This window comes from Xenopus tropicalis, chromosome 9 (genome assembly GCF_000004195.4).
Source record: "Xenopus tropicalis strain Nigerian chromosome 9, UCB_Xtro_10.0, whole genome shotgun sequence".
Classification (NCBI taxonomy): domain Eukaryota; kingdom Metazoa; phylum Chordata; class Amphibia; order Anura; family Pipidae; genus Xenopus; species Xenopus tropicalis.
Window position 1 is genome coordinate 32,398,704 of NC_030685.2, and position 22,942 is coordinate 32,421,645.

The window sequence follows — 22,942 nt, forward strand, 5'->3', positions numbered from 1 at the left end:
TAGAAACAATGTATGCTTTAATTCATTCATTGAAAATAGATTTCCTATGTGTGCTTAGGTGTGAACATAATGGCTGTGATCACTAGCCTTATAAAGGGCTGAGGCAATGGGAGAAAGGTGGGAGGGGAACCTTCATTAGTGTCATAGAGTCATATAGGTCAGTGAGGGATCTCAGGTTTCTTGTTCCACTGGCTCTGTGGCTGCAAATTAACTTTAAGTGCTGGTCATACAACTATGTGCCTTACATGCTTTTCTTGGAACAACTACCCAAACTTGCTCTATGCTTTTATCTCTTGAGCTGAGAGAAGCTGGACACAATGCAGGGAATGTAGTATTTCCTACTTAATACATTTTCACCTCAAACTGTGTCACAGAGCTGTACATGTGTGCTTCAGTTAGCTTCAGGTTGGAGCGTAATGTGTGTTAATGAACTGCTTTATATCATATTATACGAAATAAGAGGTCATTTACTTACCCTAGGGCCAAACAATCGAATTACAACGGCAGGCATAGGCGCCATTGGATAGGGGCCTGCATCGGATTGTTGATGCGGCCCCCGATCGAATGGATCCAATGGAAAAATCAGACCTGCTCAATCATACATGGGCAGATAAGTTGCTGAATCAGTCTAAATGACCCCAATCAGCAGCAACCTGCCCGTGTATGGCCACCTTTACAGGGCAAGACAGCCTAATCCTTAACATCTACCATAGGGCTGAATTTCTAAGATGCACAAAGGGTACTGTTACACAGGACATTTTGCTGCTCATGTTTAATCTCTTTCAGCATCCTGTGTGCCAGTACCCTAAAATATAGCCATGTAAGAAAGCAACACCCAAAAAAGTGAACTTCTCCTAACCGTGCTGAATCATAAACAATTGCATTTTATCCAAATGTATTTCAAATAAATAACATGTCTACAGTTGCCTGGTGACAGAAAGACTGAATCCAACAGCAAGTTAATTAGTCTAAACCTTAGCTGATCATTGTCTTCTGAAGGATTTCACAAATAAGGAAACACCTTGGGAAAAAAGTACAGGCAAGCTCACAAAGCATAACTTCCTTGTTCCATGGCCAAATGGTCAGCTTATGAGAAACAGATCACATAAGATAAAGGAATTTTCTATTAGCCTGGTAGTAAATTGCTTGTGAACCCTTTCTCTCTACTATATTGTGTATTTAGTAAACCCAGTGTCGGATAAACCAATAGGCCCCCCTTAGTGTTAGGGGCACAGGAACCATCAAAACTGAAATGAATGTTGTGAGTGTGATTGGATCACTGATCTGAACACATCACTTCTTTCAGATCCCTACCTCTCCTGCCTCCATCACTGTGTGCATCTGACAGATAGAGATGAAGGCCATTCAGCTGGTGCTGGCTGGTGAGGTTGGGGTCCCAATTTGTACAGTAGGCAGTTATATATATATATATATATATGAAATGATAACAGTTTTAATGCAAATAAAGAGGAAAATACAATTCCTAGCAGTTTCTATGCAGTTTTAGCCTAGCCTAAGTTAAACTTTTTACACAAAAAACAGTGTCAAAAACCTGAAATCCTTTTAAAGTTTTGAAGCAAAGAAAGATCCTCTAGGAAAGGAAAGAGACATCTGCCATTGGGGGCCATTTACTAATGGTCGGATTTTTTCCCCCAATTCAATTTTGTGCTTAACGGAGAAGGAAAGGCTAAGACACTTGGGGGTGCCAAAATTTTAGGCACCCCCAAGTGACTTAGATCGCTTACCTTTTACCCCGGGTTGGTGCCCCTGTACGAAGAGAACAGCACCAGCCCGGGGTAGCAGCGACCTACTTCCTATTCGCTTGCGTGCGCATGCACAGTAGAGTGAAAAGCCGAACTTAAACAAGAAAGTCGGCTTTTCACTCTACTGCGCATGCACCGGCCGACGGATTTCGCCAGCAGAAGAAAAAGGAAGGAGGAAGCGCATCGCTACAGGTACCCTGGGCTGGTGCTGTTTTCTCCAAACAGGGGCACCAGCCCAGGGTACAAGGTAAGCGATCTAATTCACTTGGGGGTGCCTAATATTTAAAAAACTTTAAAAAAAGTTGCATCTTTTTTCGAGATTTACTATGTGACAAAGCAGGTAAAAAATCAAAATCTGACAATTTGCCAGCTAAAACTTGTCGAGATCATGTAGACGTTAACAGCAGATGTCCCTTCCCTTTCCTGGAAGATCTTTCTTTGCTTTGGATCTTTGGTGCTGTTTTCTGTGTGACTGAGACTTTTCTGGAACTTTTACCGCATATGCTTTTTTATTTCAGATTTTTTTTATAAATGTCAGACATTCATGGAAATGAGTTTATTTGAATTTTTAAAAATAAAATTGAGAAACGTTGGTTTTAGTAAATCTGCCCCATTGGAGTTTTAGCCATTTTGTTGCATAGTAAAGCTTAAAAAAGTTGCAACTTTTTTCCTGTGACTTTTAGGACTAAAAAATCTGAATCAGGAAAAAATCCCACCATTAATAAATGGTCCCCTGAAGCTGGGCATATATGTACCTACAAAATCGTACAATTTTCAGACCGTGTCCGGGTCAAATAACGATAAAATCTGTGCATGTATTGTGTATCAAATTATATCCTTGGGGGACCTACAATGGAAGTCAATTATGTACATTTGGCTTTATCCTACTATTTCAGTCTTAAACGTACAATTGATATCCAAATGTTCATCGGAAGAAGACTAAAATCTGAAAGTGTATGGTCATCTTTAGTCTTTCCATTATGTTTATATTCTCCTACAATAAAGCTAGAACCTTAACAGCCCAAGTAGTGTGAGCTAAAGATTTTCAGGGTTTGGTCAACCAAAGGGCCACAAATCTAATAATTTATAGCGACAATTCTATAGTTTTCTCATAGCCTGTTCTATACTATACTATAAAACTATACCAGCATAGGTTATTAGCACAATACTAAGAACATATTAGCACGAAATGTTGAGAATATAGTTGCCCCTTGAAATGATTTTGTAAAGAAATAATGTGATGAAGTACAGAAAGCAGAGTATTTTGTGCTACAGGAGACAGTCTACCAGCATGGGGAATCCCTGCACTATATACTTGTCTTTGATTGGGATTATTTACAGGGCCTCACTGATGAGCTCTCTGTAAAAGAATGGTTCCAACCTATAACATTCTGTTTAAATAATTACATTCCATAGAAACTGGAACTGGCGGAAGCTCTTTCAAATACAAAACCTGTGCAACTAGGTAATCATTGCCTTAGGAAATAATGGTACATAGACTGTGTGATTGATTCCATGCAATTATTTATGGTCTGTTTGCCACTCATGTAAAGCAGGCCACCCATGCAAACCATGCCCTATTGCAAAGAACTTTAGATTACTTCTTACTGCCGATCTGATGTCCTACCCTCTTTTTTTCACTACTCTAGTGCTTCTAGAGTTACTAGTGTGGGACCTGGTGTTTGCATCAGGGTATACGTTAATACAGAGAGAACAGAAAGTGCTAAGGGGGCATTTACTAACGCTCAGGTTTTTTTCTTTCTATTAGGATTTTTTAGCGCTAAAAGTCACAGAAAAGAAACTAGATTTTTTTTTGGTGGTTTACTATGTGTAAAAATGGCTTAAAATCCGAATCCGACTACTGGGCAGCTCACACTTGCAGAGATCATGTAGAAGTCAATGGCAAGATGTCCCTTCCCTTCCATGGAGGATCCTTCTTTTGCTTTAGAGGTCTCAGATTGTTGACGCTGTTTTTTTTTTGTGCAAAAATTCTAAGAAGTAGAGGTTTCAGTGTGAAAATTAGGATGTTTTGCAACATTTTCATGCATGGACTTTTTCAAATTTTAAAATGAAAAATATTTTTAGACCTGAACAATATGGAAATTGGGTGAAGTAGTAATTGAACACTGATTACTGAGGCTGTGAAACATTGTATTCTAGCAAGATGTTATATTTTAAGTTGTTCCCTTCCCATATGTCCCCTGCACATCGCAGTCATGGCCCAGTCCTCACTGGTAGAAAAAATCTGTCTTCCCCAATGAATCTGAATTATTTCACAAAATACACACCATTTCATGATTTAATCTGCAACTGTTAATAATACAAGTACAGGTATAGATAGGATCCCTTATCTGGAAACCCGATATCCAGAAAGCTCCGAATTACGGAAAGCCTGTCTCCCATAGAACCCATTTTAATCAAATAATTCAGATTTTTAAAATTGATTTTCTTTTTCTCTGTAAAAATAAAACAGTACTTTGTATTTGATCCCAACTAAGATATAATTAATCCTTACTGGATATAAAACAATCCTATTGGGTTTAATTAATGTTTTATTGATTTCTTAGTAGACTTAAGGTATGGAGATCCAAACTATGGAAAGACCCCTTATCCAGAATACCCTTGGTCCCGAGCATTCTGGATAAGGGTCCTATACCTGTACTAAAATTATGGGGCAGTAGTGAAAGACTTTATCAAAGCTTTGATAATGAGTGCATCACTTCTCCAATTTCTTAGCAAGTAATACATGTTTTATATTTATATTTTGGGCTAGTGACGCACTGAGCATTTTCTCTGCCTGTGATGGGCAATCCACTGTCTTCTGCTCTATGTTGCATGGGCACTGACCGGCAGGGACATCAGCTATCGGTTCAAAAATGCAATGTAATCTTATTTTCTTTATAACAGAATAGGAAACAGACCTGACTTTTGAAGCTGGACAGTGAAAAAAGAGAAAATCATGTCTCGCAATAACAGTGATGGTTTTATTAATTCAGCCTATCATGACTCGGAAACCCTGCAAATGGACAGAGGGTATGTCTGCAATGTGATTGTTACATTTCTATATTACATTTTAGAGCCACGGGCCATGTCTCTGGCCAAAGCATGTGACGTGTCTCTCATATGACATGTCAATTAGTCATAAATACTTATTCACATTTTCAAGCATTTTGAAATGACAGCACTGTTCAGAAGCAAGGAATTGTATTCCTATGACATAAACAGTATGTGTGTGTGTGTTCATATGTGTACATATGTGTGATTTTGTGCCGTTATTAATGTATTTTACAGTTGTAATGTTTATCATTATCGATGCTATATGTAAATACTTTATTTTTACACCCTGCTAGAAATAGCATCTTTCTGACAGACATGCTGTGTGTATATATATATATATATATATATATATATATATATAAAAGGTCAGCTAAAACCAATGTTTACTGTTGCAGTCTCCCAAGTTTGGCAGGACTCAGGGGAAACCACACTGCTGTGCTGTTGTCCCTATTAAGAGATAAATAAAAGTTTACTGCTCTCTAGGAACACATGTAACTTAAAGTACCTTTAATTTTTTCCATCATGGATGTCAAATAGATTTGGGTTTGCAAACTTTTAACTTCTGGAGTATAAGTCATTGGAACAAAGGTGCAGTTGGTTAATGTGAGTCCTGTTTGTGTCTTCCCATGCCATACAATTTGTGTAACAATTTGAGCCAGCTCAACATTTAGGCAACATTTAGGTGCTCTGGGATTCCTGGTCAGGCTGAAAGTTGTGTCCTAATTATACCAGTGGCATTTATTTTATATAACAAAGCAGGCAGAAAAACTGGACAATAAACATACTACTATACAGTATATTGTGTGCTATAATTGTGTATAATTTTCAATGTTTTATAGACCATATAGCACATCTTTCTCAAGACAGCAATCATCGTTCTACAACCCCAATCCCTACAATGATGAAAATATTGGCTCTGCTGAACAACCACCTGAAAGGAGGCATAACAGAGGGTTTTTGCCAATGAACTCAGTGCGGCAAGATCCTGAATACAGCCAGCAAATTCAAAGAAACTATGTTCCAAACAATAATCCCTATGGAGGGGAATATAGTAAGTAACGGTGATGAAAATAGGAGTAGAAGTTAATATTTGGATATGGCATAGAATGATAACCTTATTTAAACTACATGTACAAATGTCTAAAGGCTTAAATGTTTCAAATAAATCTATGAAAGAATAAGATAATAATGTGTAGAAAATGATACTGAAGGTAAAATTGACACTTATCAGATATACCAGAAATTAAAAAGTTGCCTTTATTTACCGAAACTGATTTTAAAACCAATTCTTTGTCCCATAGCATCCAATAAACCCTTAACTTTGATAGTAGTGGTGTAGTATTTATAGTAAATTCAAAAGCCTAGGTAATGACAATTTATATTTTATCTTAAATATCAGTGAACAGTAAATCTGAATAAAACCTAATAATTACTAACTATATCTTTACAGCCATATTGTCAGTTAACAGTATGATTTTCTTCTAGGTAATCCTGCCTTTGAACCAGATTCCAATACAGCGGCATCTAATGAGTATAATGGCACTGAAGGACACCCATACTTTGGCAGAGGGATTGACCTAGCTGAAGGTATGCTTTATCCTACCAGTATGCTAACATAATATAAATATTTGTGTGCATTCTCTTTTAGTTCTTTGTTTTGTTTTTGGATCATATTTAAAACCAAAGCCCAAGTAGTTCAGAATTATTTGGTGCTAAATAACATGAACTCTAGTATTAATTTGTTATATTGGACAATTGCGCTTCAGTTAAAGAACATTTAGAGGCTACCCCCTAATAACATTGCCAGGCCAAATTAAGGGAGTGCCCTTGGTATATGCCTAGTGTATATATAAAGAATCAAATGCATGAATATTAGCTTCTCGGTTTGTTTTCCCTTGCTTCTTTTTATCGACGAGCTTGTTGTTTCAAACAAACATAGGATAATTTCTTCCTTAGATTCTCTGGTCATTTCCCACCTTATGTCTTTGTGAAGTGTCAGAATTCCCCATAAACAGTCAGCTGGCATTTTGGGGAATATTGATGGTAATGACCCATAAGCAATATTCTTTGTGGGGAGAATAGTTTATGAAATTGCTTTATTTCAAATAAAACAACTGAAAGGCAAATGGTCAGGGTGTTTTGTTCTGGTAGTGATTTAGGAGAAAGTTGATTTTGTCTGGGGAAGTTTGCAGTACAGACACAGTTGCTAGGTTACAGTGAGTAGCAAGCCGATTGGTCAGCAGATGTTGTAAAGCCTTATGACTAAAATGCACCATAGAAAGGCCTGGATAATATCAAGCTAATATTTATACTGATTTTAAAGACTTTAAGTCAAACAAAGATTTTAATTAGATAAAACAGAATCATATTGTGTGAACTGGAGAAGATTTTAAACTCCATGTTGTCTGTGCGAAAAAGCAACCTCAACATCTAAACAACATGAGAAGAAAAAAACTGAAAATTTATCCTTTATACTGTAGTACAGAGGGAGAAGAAAATTCAGGCAAGTTCATTTAAGTCTTTCACCTTTACTTTAAAAATGTATCTAGTTTAGGTATCAAAAAATATAACTACATGGGTTTTTTTTGCATGAGAGACCAGTGATTCTGGCAGATTTCACCTATTTGTCTCATTTTTATGCCTGTCTATAAGTATAGAAAGATTGTTCTACAGAAAGAAAGTTCAGTACAGAATTAAAACTGGTATAACGTCTAATCAAATATTTAATATATCCTATAAGAACCAGCTTTGTTTTTTCACATTATTCAGATGTTGCACTTTGTTCAGGCATATTGCATTTAAGAGAATGTTAGTCAAAAGTTGGGATATAAAATTATAAATATTGTAAGTAATATTCTTAAATGTGATATGTTGGGGGATGAGATAGATGTGCTATGTAGGGTAATACGCTGAGATGAGTCCTTGGCCTAGTGGGCTTATTTTAGATGAAAAACTGCCCCTGAGGATAGAGAGAAAGAATACTGACAAAGCGGAAGGTGTTCCACTGAACTGGAAGTTTCTACTGAAACTGGGGACAGTTAGAACAGAAATCATTCCCCTATAGATTCATTTTATTATTGCACCAATTTGACATATATCATATTATTGCCTATTGATTTCCAAGTACTGCTGTATGGGTAGCAAGACAACAGGAACTACTGGTGAGTCTTATAATTGCTGGCGAGGCAATAATATTACTCACTACACTTGCATGACTTCTTTGGAAAAAAAGTAGCTGAAGCAGTTTCTCTGGTATTTTTGTATAACATTGCAGTGAATGCAAGCCCCTGTTAAAGGAACAGTAACACCAAAAAATGTATATATTTCAAAGAAATTGAACTACTGTACTGCTGCCCTGCACTGGTAAAAGTTTTGTGTTTGCTTCAGAAACATTACTAGAGTTTATATAAACCCTGGTGTGTAGCCATGGGGGCAGCCATGCAAAAGAAGAAAAGGCACAGGTTAAATAGCAGCTAACAGATAAACCCTGTAGAATACAATGGTGTCTTATCTGTTATCTGCTATGTAACCTGTGCCTTTTCTCCTTTTTTCCAGCTTAAATGGCTGCCCCCGTGGCTACACAGCAGCTTATTTATATAAACTATAGTAGTGTTCCTGAAGCAAACACCCCAGTTTTACCAGTGCAGGGCAACAGTACATTATGTTTCAATTACTTTAAAACACTTTCATTTTTTGGTGTTACTGTTCCTTTAAGCATATTAGTGTTATATGTGTAACCTACTAAGTGGTTTCACGAAGGGGGCCATTTACTATCGGTCAGATTTTTTTTTTTCTCGAATTGCAACTTTTTTCGAGATTTACTATGCAACGAAAAGGTTAAAAGGTTAAAAATTTGAATCTTCCAGCTAAAACTTGTCGAGATTATGTAGATCATGAAGTCAATGGCAGATGTCCCTTCATTTCCCTGGAAGATGAAAGTTGCAGTTTTTATGTGCCAAGTCAAAGATTTTCGTCACTTTTCTGCAACTTTTCCTGCACGCGCTTTTTCATTTCAGATTTTTTGATAAATGTTAGAAGGTTCGTGGAAATCAGTTTCATTAAAATGTAAAAAATGAAAAAAAATGAGAAACATTAGTAGTTTTAGTAAATCTGCCCCTAAGTGTAGCATTGCTTTGGAGTGTGTTGCTAACAGAGCTGGTCACGAGGAGAATGTACATGGTACCATGACCTATTTAATACTTTAATAGATCCAAGCTTCAGAAGACGATCAGGTAAAAAAAGCACTGCTGCACTTCAGTCAAGGATTTCCGAGGTGGATCCCTCCCTTGACAAAGAAGGTAAGTCTTTATGCTGCTGCCAGGGATTACTCTTTACAGTAGGGAACCTGCAAAAGGATATTGTTTAGATGTGTGAAATTCCAGGCTCAACAAAGGAGTCTCCCAAAGGGAGGTATTTTCCCATGGTTAAGCCAGATCGCCACAAGTAATAGGTTTTGCTTGTGGCAATCTTAAGGTTGTGCTATAGAAGATCTTTTCTAGATATTTGTTGCCCCCAGTAGCAAAGAAACCGCAGGTGAAAAATCTCCTTTAAGTGCCATCATCCTAAAGGAAAGGAATGAGCCTGTCATTAAGTAGATTAAACGGTAGTATTCCATCAAATTTAAAGCAATGCCTCTAATGCTAAGTGAGAGTTAGAGTTCACCATTTGATAAATATGCTTCTAAAAATCCCATTGGAATAAATATAGCGTGGGTGAGTTTTTATCTACAGTATTAAGCTCTAAACTCACATTTTGATAAGTACAGTACAGGTATGGGATCCCTTAACTGGAACCCAATTATCCAGAAAGTTCTGAATTACGGAATGCCCATCACCCATAGACTCTATTTTAATTAAATTCAGAATTTTAAAACTGATTTCCTTTTTCTCTGTAATAATAAAACAGTACCTTGTAATTGATCCCAACTAAGATATAAATAATCCTTATTGGATGCAAATCGATCCCATAGGGTTTAATTAATGTTTTAATGATTCTTTAGTAGACTTAGGGGCACATTTACTAACCCACGAACGGGCCGAATGCGTCCGATTGCGTTTTTTTCGTAATGATCGGTATTTTGCGATTTTTTCGGAAAATTATCGCGACTTTTTCGTTACCGATACGATTTTTGCGAAAAAACGCGAGTTTTTCGTAGCCATTCCGAAAGATGCGATTTTTTCGTAGCGTTAAAACTTGCGCAAAAAGTTGCGATTTTTTCGTAGTGTTAAAACTTGCACGAAACGTTGCGCCTTTTACGTTTTAACGCTACGAAAAAAGCGCAACTTTTCGCGCAAGTTTTAACGCTACGAAAAAATCGAAAATTTCGGAATGGCTACGAAAAACTCGCGTTTTTTCGCGCAAATCGTATTTGTAACGAAAAAGTCGCGATAATTTCCGAAAAGTCGTAAAGGCGCCGAAAAAATCGCAAAAAATACGAAAAAGTCGCAAAATGTTCGTTTTCCAATCGGAATTCTTCCAATTCGGTCGGAATTCGTGTCTTAGTAAATCAGCCCCTTAATGTATGGAGATCCAAATTACGGAATGACCCCTTATCGGAATACCGTTGCTCCCAAGCATTCTGGATAACGGGTCCTATACCTGTATATACAGTACTCATACAGTATTCTTTATGATAATATGCTCATTTTTAAAAAAAAAAAAAAAGAATACAATTTTAAGTAGGAATAATGCCTTCCTTATTAAATTCACTAACAATGCATACAAGGCATTTTTCCTGCAGCTATGTAGTAGCTAGGTTTCTTGAGGTTCCTGTTAAAGTCAGAACTGTCCTTAGTGTGGCTAGTGTAAAGGCCTATATTTTTTAGGAGTCCTTTGGGGATAAATGTTTTTAGATAAATTCATAAGAGAGAGACTAAACCTATAATATTGTACTTGCTACTAGGGATATTTAATGACTTAATGATTTAATGCCTCTATGGGTTAAACAGGAAACAACCTGTGGTGATCCCTTGTGCTTTCTTAAATTCCTATTGTGTTATAGCTCTTAAAGCAGAGGGATTTTTATATTTTTGGCACACGGAGAGATTAGTCACCCGTAATAAATCTTCGCTATTGTGGGCAATTCATTTCCCCAAAATGCCATCCCACCAGCAAGAATGTAAATCGCCAGTGGGGTGGCATACGCATCTTTTTGGTTTTCTCAAGTCGCCTGAAGTTTCCTTGTGAGGTCAACTTCATAGGGATTAGGGCAGCATCTGGGACGGGCACTGGCCAAACTTTGGGCAACTTCAGAAAACTGAAGCAACGCGTATGCCATCCCACCAGTGAATTACATTCTTGCCGGTGATGGCATTTTGGGAAGATTATATGCCCGCAGTAGCACCCTTAATGTCTCTCAGAACCAGCAGTGCAGTGAACAGAAAGACAATTAAATGCTGCTTTTAATAGCAATTGCATTAACAAATACCTATAAATTATACATTAGCTGAAACTATTGCTTTCATTTTTAAACTTTATAACTTTTTATTACTTATTTACTTTGTAAAACACAAGGGCATTGCCTTGAATACTTCCTTATATTCTAAGCAATAAAAGCCACAGCCCTGCCACTATTTAAAACACTGGATGACAACTTAAGCAGGGGTTCTGCCTCAGGCAGAAGCAGAATGCAAGTTACCAGGGGTGGTAAAAAGCTACTCCATGTAACTTAAAGAGCCAAAATTCTGATTCAGATTCAGAAATTCAGATGTGCCAACCCCCTTGCCCTGCTCTGAAGCTAGGCCACCCCGAGGTGGCCAGGGGGCCAGAAACACCCCTGGTCTTAAACAATAATCTTCTAATACAATGTACAAAACAGATAGGGTTGCCTCTTGCCTGTTAATTTAGATAACCAAGAGAGGAGGACACAGGACAGTTATATTTTTCAGAAAAGTTGGCATCCCTAAAAAGGAAAGTAAAATTGTAGCAAAATCAGGGTCTTCCAGGCATCAGAGGCTTCATGTGGTTCTCTAGTCCACCCAGTATATTTACCTAAATTCTTTGATGCCACCATTTGTCTCATCCCATACCCTAGGCCACTACAGGAGTTTTCAAATGGAAAGAAGACTGGAAAGAAAAATGATAAGAATAACAGACCATAAGGCCATATTGTTTGGTAGTGCTGGGAAGGGAGAAGAGGGAGAAGAATGTAATAAAGTATAAAAGAGAAAAAAGATGCGAAAGAACAGTAAAAACAGGGTAAATAGGCTAAAACAGTGGCAGCAAAAGTAAATAAAGATGGTTAATGGGATCATGAGGAGAGTGGGTTTTTCTGGTGGGCCTTGATATATTTATATACTAAGAAGGCTAAAACTTGTGTTATTGAATAACTTTGGATGCTATATTCCTTTTATGCTGAATTGCTCAATACATACAAGTACATAAATACATACATACATGTCAGGTAAGTTCAACTGAGTCAATTAAGGATTTTTAGGTGAAAAATATGTAGTCACAAATTTTTCAATGCACGGGAAGCAGCTTTTTTCACTCTGTTTTTACTGGAACATGTAGAGTCCCTAAGAAAACAAATAGAAAATGTATTTCCAAAGGTAATGAACATTTTCGAGGGGCTTAAAGAACAAAAACAATATTTCAAACTAAAAGGTGCCTTTAAGCACAGGTACCATAGTGCTGCATGTTCCCTAACCTCCTCCCTACTACTGTGTTTTGCACATTTTGATTTTTTTTAAATCTCTACATCAAAAGTACAAAAGGAATTTATGTTCTGGAATTCAGCCGGCATTCTAATATTCTTCATTACTTTCATGATTTCAACAGAAAATGAAAAGCTTGCTAAGAAGCTTGCAGACAGCCCAACTGCTGACATAGCCAAAGAACTCAGAAAGCTTCCAATTTCTGTGAAAGAAAAACGTGACCTGAGGTAAAGTGATCTAAGATAGCACTCACTGGCAAATCTGTGCACATTGTAACAGCAAACATACCTGTACCTCCCAACTGACCCAGTTTTTATGGGACAGCCCCAATTTTAACAGCTCAGCCCGCACTCCTGGGTTCTTACTGAAAAGTCCCTTGTTTCCTTTTGATCTGCTGCACTGAACGCTAAAAATATTCAAAGTTTCTCAAACTTAATTAAACACGTAGGCTTTCAGCAGAGAGCTCAGAAAACTTAACAGGCAACACCTGCACTGAGATACAATTAAACTATTAAACTAATTTCCTGGGTGCATATGGTATTATATTTAAAGGTGTTATGTTGAGGTACATGGCATTTACCAGCTGTCATTTCACAGGAGCAAAGTCTACTTGCTGAAACAGAAGTCATTTAAAGGTGCCCACAATATGGACTGTTGTAACGGTTGTGTTCACAATATAAGAGTGGTAAGTTGAATGTATGTTTTATGGCATTACATGGTGGGGATGCTGTATGATACTCATACCAGCAGCACTGGAAACCTCTTAAAGGGCCAGATTATCATTAATGAGAAGTTATTTTGTGATTTTTTTTAGTGTCAAAACCAAGAAAATTATGGAACTGAATAAAAAAGTCTATATGACGTATATATCTTGATATATTATTTTCTGACTTGATACGGGTCTTACAGTGTGCAACTTCTTCTCATCTTGTTTTATTGTGAAGTGATTCCGGTATTTGAAGTCCCTCTGCATTCCTTAGTGGGTGGTGCATAGATTTTCTGAAAAGCAGAGGGACTTCCCAGAATTCATCACTTCACAATGTGAAACTAGGTGAGGGTAGTGTTGCATTACACTATGAACCTAAGGTGGGAGGGAACTGGTCCCAGAGAGTGCAAAGTTGTGATTTCCCCTTCTGTCTTACATTTTTATTTAAATATATATATATGTGTGTGTATATATATATATATATATATATATATATATATATATATATATATATATATACAAAAACAAAAGAGGAGCACACCCTATAGATAAAGCAAATGCCCTTGGTGCTGGTCAAACAATTTTGGTAGACAGACAGAGTACCGCACGCAAAGGGACTTTATATAGAAAACAAAAATATTTATTGAAAAAAATCCGACGTTTCGAGCACCAAACTGTGCTCTTCCTCAGGGACAAACCAAAAGAAAAAATACATACACACCCCTTAAATACCCTACTGTGCAAAAATGGCGCCAAAAAGTGCAGGTCATCACCATAGTAACCAATGTAAACAGATAAATACAAAAAGTAAAAATCACAAATACAATACATGAACATAATTGCATATACAGCTGGTTACTAAAGGAAACCACAGATAAAAAGGAAATGAAACAAAAAGAATATGTGTAGCCGATGTGCAGAGTGAGAGTATCAATGTAGATAAGATACAATGTTATAGATCAGTGAAATGGGAGAGTCCCCACCAGAAGCAAGTGCACGTTGCCATTTAGAGCTGACCGAGAAGTGAAACAATAAATAGCTTACTGGGAAGCGGTGGGGAAATCTGCCGTTCTTATCTAAGAAGGATCGCTGCTGTGCATGGAGGTTAATGCCGCCCGACATACTATCATTACCACACTGATAGGTGACGTCATCATGTGGAGTCAATACACGGGGCCGCTGCCATAGCAACGGCTGAAGCTGAAACGAGTGTGGGGACTAGCGTGCCTCAGCCGTACATGCCATTTAAAGCCCGTTACACATACGGCAGGCGCTAAAAATAGAAAAATGAATGAAAAAACAAAAAACAAAAAAAGAAAAAAGAAGAAAAAAGAAAAATAACACTACTATACGGGATTAATAGACATGAGTCGCACAAAAAGAGTACCTGCAAACAAATTGCTATTCTCCACAGTTCACTTCACGCCATACAAGGAGCCCCATTGGGAGGCCCATATATATGTATCGCCAAGGATGTCAGTAAAGAACTGCCACTAAGGGCTTTGCTCAAACTAGGATAAGTAAAACGAGTTTGCACCGCTATGGGCGCTAGTCAGTTGCACCACTGTCGGTGCTGAACAGTAACAAGTAAGAGGGCTGATAACTGCACCGCATTAGGTGCTGCTCCATGCCAGCTCTTTAAGAACTGTTCTTAATGGCATATATATGTATCGCCACGGATGTCAGTAAAAAACTGCCACTAAGGGCTTTGCTCAAACTAGAATAGGTAAAACGAGTTTGCACCGCTATGGGCGCTAGTCAGTTGCACCACTGACGGTGCTGAACAGTAATAAGTAAGAGGGCTGATAACTGCACCGCATTAAGTGCTGCTCCATGCCAGCTCTTTAAGAACTGTTCTTAGTGGCACTATGTACATCCGGTAGTAATAACACGATGTGTGCTGATTCAACAACACTAGTGTGGATGTTACTGATTGAGCAGCCGGAGGTGGCACAGAGTCAGTGTCTGCAGCAATGCAGGCCTTACTGCAAGATATCTATTCAGGCAGTGAATGTAGGTTAGAGGGTACTGTGTGCGACTATACAACATGCTAAGAAGAAACAATCCCAGTGTGTAAGTGTTAAGATATTAACGAGCAGCAAAAATTGAGCAGTGGCACACATTCATTACTTCAATCAAAGTGGCATATCTCCATTAGACAATAGATAGTGGGCATATGGCAAATAACCTATCATGCTAAAATCGCAGGATCAAAGTGAAAAAAAGAAAGAAACCAAATATAGTGACACTTGGAAGTGAAGGTCTAAGTGATCTTGGGATAGCAAACAATGTACATTAATAGTGAAAATATATACATATAGAAAATAGAAATATTCTGTATAAAATGTGAGAATAATTTAAGCTGTACTGAGTTAGGGAGAAAATCGAGATTATAGGACAAAAAGAAGACTAGGCTAAAGTATCAATATAAATTGGAGCACAAATATAATATCAACCAGTTGTCAAGAAAAAATCAAAAAGCCAAGAAAAAGAAATATGGATAAAAATATACAAGTTGCATGTGAGTCCAAACTCATAATCAGACGAAAATGGAGAGAGGAAGCATTTCATTCAGGCCACGTGGATTGACAGTGTCCAGAACTGCTTAAACTGGAATCCAGATGGATTTTCAGACTGGACACTGTCAATCCACGTGGACTGAATGAAATGCTTCCTCTCTCCATTTTCGTCTGATTATGAGTTTGGACTCACATGCAACTTGTATATTTTTATCCATATTTCTTTTTCTTGGCTTTTTGATTTTTTCTTGACAACTGGTTGATATTATATTTGTGCTCCAATTTATATTGATACTTTAGCCTAGTCTTCTTTTTGTCCTATAATCTCGATTTTCTCCCTAACTCAGTACAGCTTAAATTATTCTCACATTTTATACAGAATATTTCTATTTTCTATATGTATATATTTTCACTATTAATGTACATTGTTTGCTATCCCAAGATCACTTAGACCTTCACTTCCAAGTGTCACTATATTTGGTTTCTTTCTTTCTTTCACTTTGATCCTGCGATTTTAGCATGATAGGTTATTTGCCATATGCCCACTATCTATTGTCTAATGGAGATATGCCACTTTGATTGAAGTAATGAATGTGTGCCACTGCTCAATTTTTGCTGCTCGTTAATATCTTAACACTTACACACTGGGATTGTTTCTTCTTAGCATGTTGTATAGTCGCACACAGTACCCTCTAACCTACATTCACTGCCTGAATAGATATCTTGCAGTAAGGCCTGCATTGCTGCAGACACTGACTCTGTGCCACCTCCGGCTGCTCAATCAGTAACATCCACACTAGTGTTGTTGAATCAGCACACATCGTGTTATTACTACCGGATGTACATAGTGCCACTAAGAACAGTTCTTAAAGAGCTGGCATGGAGCAGCACTTAATGCGGTGCAGTTATCAGCCCTCTTACTTATTACTGTTCAGCACCGTCAGTGGTGCAACTGACTAGCGCCCATAGCGGTGCAAACTCGTTTTACCTATTCTAGTTTGAGCAAAGCCCTTAGTGGCAGTTTTTTACTGACATCCGTGGCGATACATATATATGCCATTAAGAACAGTTCTTAAAGAGCTGGCATGGAGCAGCACCTAATGCGGTGCAGTTATCAGCCCTCTTACTTGTTACTGTTCAGCACCGACAGTGGTGCAACTGACTAGCGCCCATAGCGGTGCAAACTCGTTTTACTTATCCTAGTTTGAGCAAAGCCCTTAGTGGCAGTTCTTTACTGACATCCTTGGCGATACATATATATGGGCCTCCCAATGGGGCTCCTTGTATGGCGTGAAGTGAACTGTGGAGAATAGCAATTTGTTTGCAGGTACTCTTTTTGTGCGACTCATGTCTATTAATCCCGTATAGTAGTGTTATTTTTCTTCTTTTTTCTTTTTTTGTTTTTTGTTTTTTCATTCATTTTTCTATTTTTAGCGCCTGCCGTATGTGTAACGGGCTTTAAATGGCATGTACGGCTGAGGCACGCTAGTCCCCACACTCGTTTCAGCTTCAGCCGTTGCTATGGCAGCGGCCCCGTGTATTGACTCCACATGATGACGTCACCTATCAGTGTGGTAATGATAGTATGTCGGGCGGCATTAACCTCCATGCACAGCAGCGATCCTTCTTAGATAAGAACGGCAGATTTCCCCACCGCTTCCCAGTAAGCTATTTATTGTTTCACTTCTCGGTCAGCTCTAAATGGCAACGTGCACTTGCTTCTGGTGGGGACTCTCCCATTTCACTGATCTATAACATTGTATCTTATCTACATTGATACTCTCACTCTGCACATCGGCTACACATATTCTTTTTGTTTCATTTCCTTTTTATCTGTGGTTTCCTTTAGTAACCAGCTGTATATGCAATTATGTTCATGTATTGTATTTGTGATTTTTACTTTTTGTATTTATCTGTTTACATTGGTTACTATGGTGATGACCTGCACTTTTTGGCGCCATTTTTGCACAGTAGGGTATTTAAGGGGTGTGTATGTATTTTTTCTTTTGGTTTGTCCCTGAGGAAGAGCACAGTTTGGTGCTCGAAACGTCGGATTTTTTTCAATAAATATTTTTGTTTTCTATATAAAGTCCCTTTGCGTGCGGTACTCTGTCTGTCTATATATATATATATATATATATATATATATATATATATATATATATATATATACAGAAAAGGGTTGAGACACACACATATAGGAGTTACAACCTGAGTGCAAATCAGAAAAATAATATGAATATATAAAAAATGCTGATGCACACCAGGAAATTTTATCAAAAAAGTTGCTCATTTTATTAGATCAACATTTCGGTCCTCACCTGGGACCTTTATCAAGATAATTATATATTTATATATATATTCCTGCAAACATAACCACTTGTATGTAACAGTATTTTCCTCTCTCTTTGTTGCTTGCCAGTGGTTACGGAAATCCAAGCAGTCAACAGCAGATATTTTGGAATCACTGCAACTTTGGCACAGCACTCTCAAAGTCATAGGGAGCAAGTTTGGAACAAGTATTCTCTCCTATTTTATATTCCTGAAGTGGCTCCTGCGGTTTAACATCTTCTCATTCATTGTGAACTTCAGTTTTATTACAATTCCACAGTTCTTTGCTATGAGCCCCAACAACTTATCATTTTCTGGCCTGGAACTGCTCACGGGTGCTGTAAGTACGAGTTAGGACTTACCTTCCTTCGAGTGTTTATTCTTCTTTCCTGTGCAATACATTTTGTACATACATTTTGCTGGGCCCCGCAGAGAAATAAATTTATTACCAAAAAACATTGATAAGTTGACCTATTCTGTCAAGATATATTAAAATGGTTTATTACTTAGGGTCTCACTGGGCCCTTTACAATCCCAGGCCTCCCTGCAACTACAGGGTCTGCTTCCCTTGTAGTTACACCCCTATGTGCAATGCAATGTGATAGTCCAGCCTAAGAGAAAGAGATTTCCTTCCTCCTCTTTTTCCACGTTTTGACAGCCGTGCACAGAATTTATGGAGAGCATATAAACTTTTATATAAGCATACATAATTCAGACCTTGCTTGGACTTCTTTGCACATTGTGCACACAAAAGATTAGAGACCTCATTTACAATACACCACATAGTGTGCAAAGTATAAAAAACAGCTGTAGTCGGAAGAGAACAGAGTTGAAGATTTTTATGTGCATTTGTAATTACCATTGGATCCTCTAAAGGTGGCAATACACGGGCAGAATAAAGCTGCTGATTTAAATATGTCAGAACAATTCAGCAGCTTATCTGCCTGTGTATGCCTGATGGGCCTCCCTGACGATATCTGAAAATTGTGGACCAAATTGGCTCATTGATGCTGTCCTCACTCTGACTGCTCCTTTATGTGTTATTCTAGTTCAGTGCTGTCCAACTGGCGGCCCGCGACCCCCCTCTGTGTGGCCCCCCACCTGTCTGGCTGCTTTGATGGCTTACTCTTGTGTAAGCTCTAAGTGGTATCAGTACTGTGATTAACTGCCCCCCTGCATGGTTCTCACCTCAGATTCAGGCTGTAATCAGGCGGTATTGTTTAAATATGTAATCCCCTGTGTTGTTCACACCTTTTAATCTCTGCATTGTTTACCCCCTGCAGTGTTCACATCTCAGGCTCAGGCTGTAATCACCCCCATTGTTCCCCTGTTCACACCTCAGGAGCAGTAGAAACCCACAAATAATCCCTACAAAAAGAACATATACTGAGGTGGTACTTCAATTAAAAAGTTTTTTAATATATAGTTATTGTGCAGACTGTAGGAGCAGTGCCAGCATTGTGTCACTGTAGGCTGCCTGTGTGTGCCATACACACAGGCATCATAGGGCAAGCAGAGTATGGCACACACAGGCAGGGTAGGGAAGGCAGAGTATGGCACACACAGGCAGAGTATGGCACACACAGGCCAAGTATGGCACAAACCAGCCAAAAATGGCAAACACAGTGAAAGTATGGCACACGCAGGCAGGGTAGGGAAGGCAGAGTATGGCACACACAGGCAGGGTAGGGCAGGCAGAGTATGGCACACACAGGCCAAGTATGGCACAAACCAGCCAAGAATGGCACACACAGTGAAAGTATGGCACACAGGCAGGGTTGGGAAGGCAGAGTATGGCACACACAGGCAGGGTAGGGAAGGCAGAGTATGGCACACACAGACAGGGTAGGGCAGGCAGAGTATGGCACACACAGGCAGGGTAGTGAAGGCAGAGTATGGCACACACAGGCAGGGTAGGGCAGGCAGAGTATGGCAGGTTTTTGCTGTACTACAACCATTAATATGGGTATGGTCATGTGATAACATGGGTGTGGTTTCAAGTGGGTGCGGTTTCAAAAAGGGGAGTGGTCAAAACTGGCTTCCATTATTGGCCCTCCACCACGTACGTCGGAAAAATTCCGGCCCTCGGTACCACAGAAGTTGGACAGCACTGTTCTAGTTCATTCATTTGACCCAATATTGCCCACCTTAGGTTGGGAGCGAGGGGTAACACTCTGACCTTGCCAAACAAGCTGAGCTTAATGTGTGTGGCCACCTTAAGAGTATTCTAATGTATGGGAGCAATCATTGGATTTAAGAAGATTACGTTAGTGCTGCAGCAGTGTGTACCGATTTGTATTTGAGAACGTTGTTCTGTATCTCAGAACTCTGATTATGTGATGTTTTTAAGTGGTAGGGATGTTTTTAAACATTTGGTGTAATAAATGATACTAGTTTAAACATTTAGTTTTTCGTGTGTTGCATTCAAATCTTGATCTAAGCTAGTAACTTCCTGTATATCAGTCTCTGGATTGGAAAATATAAGCTGCTTTAGGTACATTTGGTGTTAATATATTACTGTTATAACTTTAAACAGTGTTGTAAAAACAATAGCAATGCATGGAGGATTTGATTGATTGAAGGTTACCAAGGCATAATTTATAAAGTACTCTTATCACTTTAACCTTGTAATGAATTGTTTATACACAACTGACCTTCAGCCCTTATATTGTTTTATGGTGTCCTTTTATTTTGTGCAATAGCTCATTGCTAACCTTATTAGTTCACAGTTAGCAGTTTTTTCCCCAATGATTATAGATAATAAAATTATTTTTGTATCATTTCCCAGATTTAGACACAGCACAGCTCACATTACCCTTCTCCCATCTTTTTTGCTGTTTCATTTGGGGATCAGGTTTATAATATACAGAGAGGCTTCTGACTGGAGAATATTTAATGAATGTGTCACTTTAAGGTTTAAAGGAAGAGAATAAACTTATATACAACATTGTTTCTACTTAATTATTATAATAATATAAAATAATATAATATAAAAGTAGAACTGGAGGGTTGATTTGCTTACACTCAACTATTTGCATTGCTGATTTGCTTTTGTTGTGACTGCTCAGATGAGCATTGATTCATTGTGTAGGGGGCTTGTGTGTGCATTGGAAATCTGATTATCTACTCTGCAAGAACCAAGTTAGAAACATGGAGTAGCTTCAGTCCCTCATTTTGTCCTGTTTACTCTAATCAGGGTTGGACTGGGCCCCGTCTCTAGTGGGCCCTGGCGGCGCAGACCCGACCCTTGCCGTGCTCCCCCTCCCGACCGCTCCTCCCCTGACGTGTCAAATTTACGCGATTGGAGAAGGGAGGGGGGCCCTGCGAGGGGGGTTAGGGGGGCCCCTGCGGGGGGGGGTTAGGGGATGCGCCTGGCTGGGGGCACCTGCAGGGCCCCTGGGACAGGAGTCCTGGTGGGCCCTTCACCCCCCCAGTCCAGCCCTGACTCTAATTAAAATAATGTATGTTCAATGCAACCCTATCTGCTAAATTCCTGTGGAATAAGGTAGTATACTGTCCCTTTAAACCATCATTTTACAGATGATTCAGTGTAAAGTGCAAGGTTCATATAAATATTCATTCTTTATATAGCAATAGGCACTGTTAATTAATGGTTCCTGGTTTATTCAAGTGCATTGATCCCAAAAATATTTTTTAAAAATAAAGTTCAAAAAGAAAAACTAAACTATTTTTAGTGGTATTAGAGTGCCTGATATGTTCCTACTTTATTATAGTGAGTAATATCAGGGGCAGGGAGGGACACTCCTGCCATGAGTCCAGTTGTGAAAGGCCCCTCAGGCAGCAGCAGCAGCACCCTGAAGGTTACCAGAGAGTTGCAAAGAGCTTTTAAAGTGGAATTTGGGCTCAACTGAACTCTCTGCACTAGTGCTTAGGCCCCTCCTTAAGCATGTGGGGGTGAGGGGGTGGCATTGAGTAGGCCACCTCAGGGCAGCAGTGAGGGCAGACTCACCACTGGGGTTTACAGAAGAAATGATTGGCAAAAAAGCTTGGGGCACCAATATGACAAATTAAAAACGTATGTGTATATAACTCAAGCATAACCATAAAATCAAACCAAACCCATTTGCCAAGTTGTAGCTTTATTAATCTTACTTGGATACAATATTACATTTGTTAAGAAACCTTTGTTAAGGAAATGTTCTACAATAATAATTAATGTTTTCTTTACAGGGATATTTTCAGGACACTATTTTGTATTATGGTTTTTACACAAATTCTACAATCAGAAGCAATGAAAGCCTGGCTCCTTACAACATGCAGCTTGCATATTTCTTCACTATCGGACTGTACCTAGCAGCCTGCTTCCTTATCTTGCTGTTCAGGTAATGTGAGAGGAGCTAAATGACTTGATATTTATTGGATTCAGCACAGTGTGTATACCTGTTACATCAATAAATTATACTGCGGCTAATTAGCTTTTTCTTTGATAAATAGCATATTTATAGTTCAGTGTTGGCATTAGATAGAGAGTTATAAAATACATTTTTATAAACAATAATGGATAGTACCTGTAATATTTACTGTGCTTATTGATGGAACTCCATCAATTGAATATGTTGTATTTTGCTGCCAACTTCACCACTCTTGACTAAGTCAGCAGTCTTGGTATGGGCCTAACATAAACCCCTCCTTGCTTTTTTCTATTTAAGTTACCTTTAAAAGCTAAAAATGGCTAGTTTTTGCTGATATGTATGCTTAAATTAATAGAGACACATTAAAAACTAATGAATCCTTTGCATTAATAACATTCATTTTCCTTGTGCATTTCCTGTAAGCAGTGACATACAGTAAACAATGTAGTAATTTCTCACTGTCAGAAATAATCACTGCCCACAGGTACTGCAAAAATGAAAATCAAACATATTTGATTGTTTATTGTTAAAGGGGAGA

General features: G+C 38.4%; 1 protein-coding gene across 4 annotated transcripts in view; it reads left to right on the forward strand.

The window, feature by feature from the left end:
• Positions 1 to 22,942, forward strand: part of tmc5 (transmembrane channel like 5) — a 54,550-nt gene that overhangs the window by 14,341 nt on the left and 17,267 nt on the right. For 2 of the 4 annotated variants that reach the window (XM_002932210.5, XM_012971353.3), the window contains exons 2-9: positions 4,671 to 4,796; positions 5,660 to 5,871; positions 6,306 to 6,407; positions 9,029 to 9,118; positions 12,600 to 12,702; positions 13,073 to 13,160; positions 18,123 to 18,371; positions 22,223 to 22,374. In XM_002932210.5, the coding sequence (XP_002932256.3) occupies positions 4,723 to 4,796; positions 5,660 to 5,871; positions 6,306 to 6,407; positions 9,029 to 9,118; positions 12,600 to 12,702; positions 13,073 to 13,160; positions 18,123 to 18,371; positions 22,223 to 22,374 (1,070 nt within the window). In that variant the 5' untranslated portion in view covers positions 4,671 to 4,722. Of the gene's footprint in view, positions 1 to 4,670; positions 4,797 to 5,659; positions 5,872 to 6,305; positions 6,408 to 6,465; positions 7,982 to 9,028; positions 9,119 to 12,599; positions 12,703 to 13,072; positions 13,161 to 18,122; positions 18,372 to 22,222; positions 22,375 to 22,942 lie in introns of those variants that run through there. The other 2 variants (XM_012971354.3, XM_031893253.1) reach the window with 2 other exon arrangements.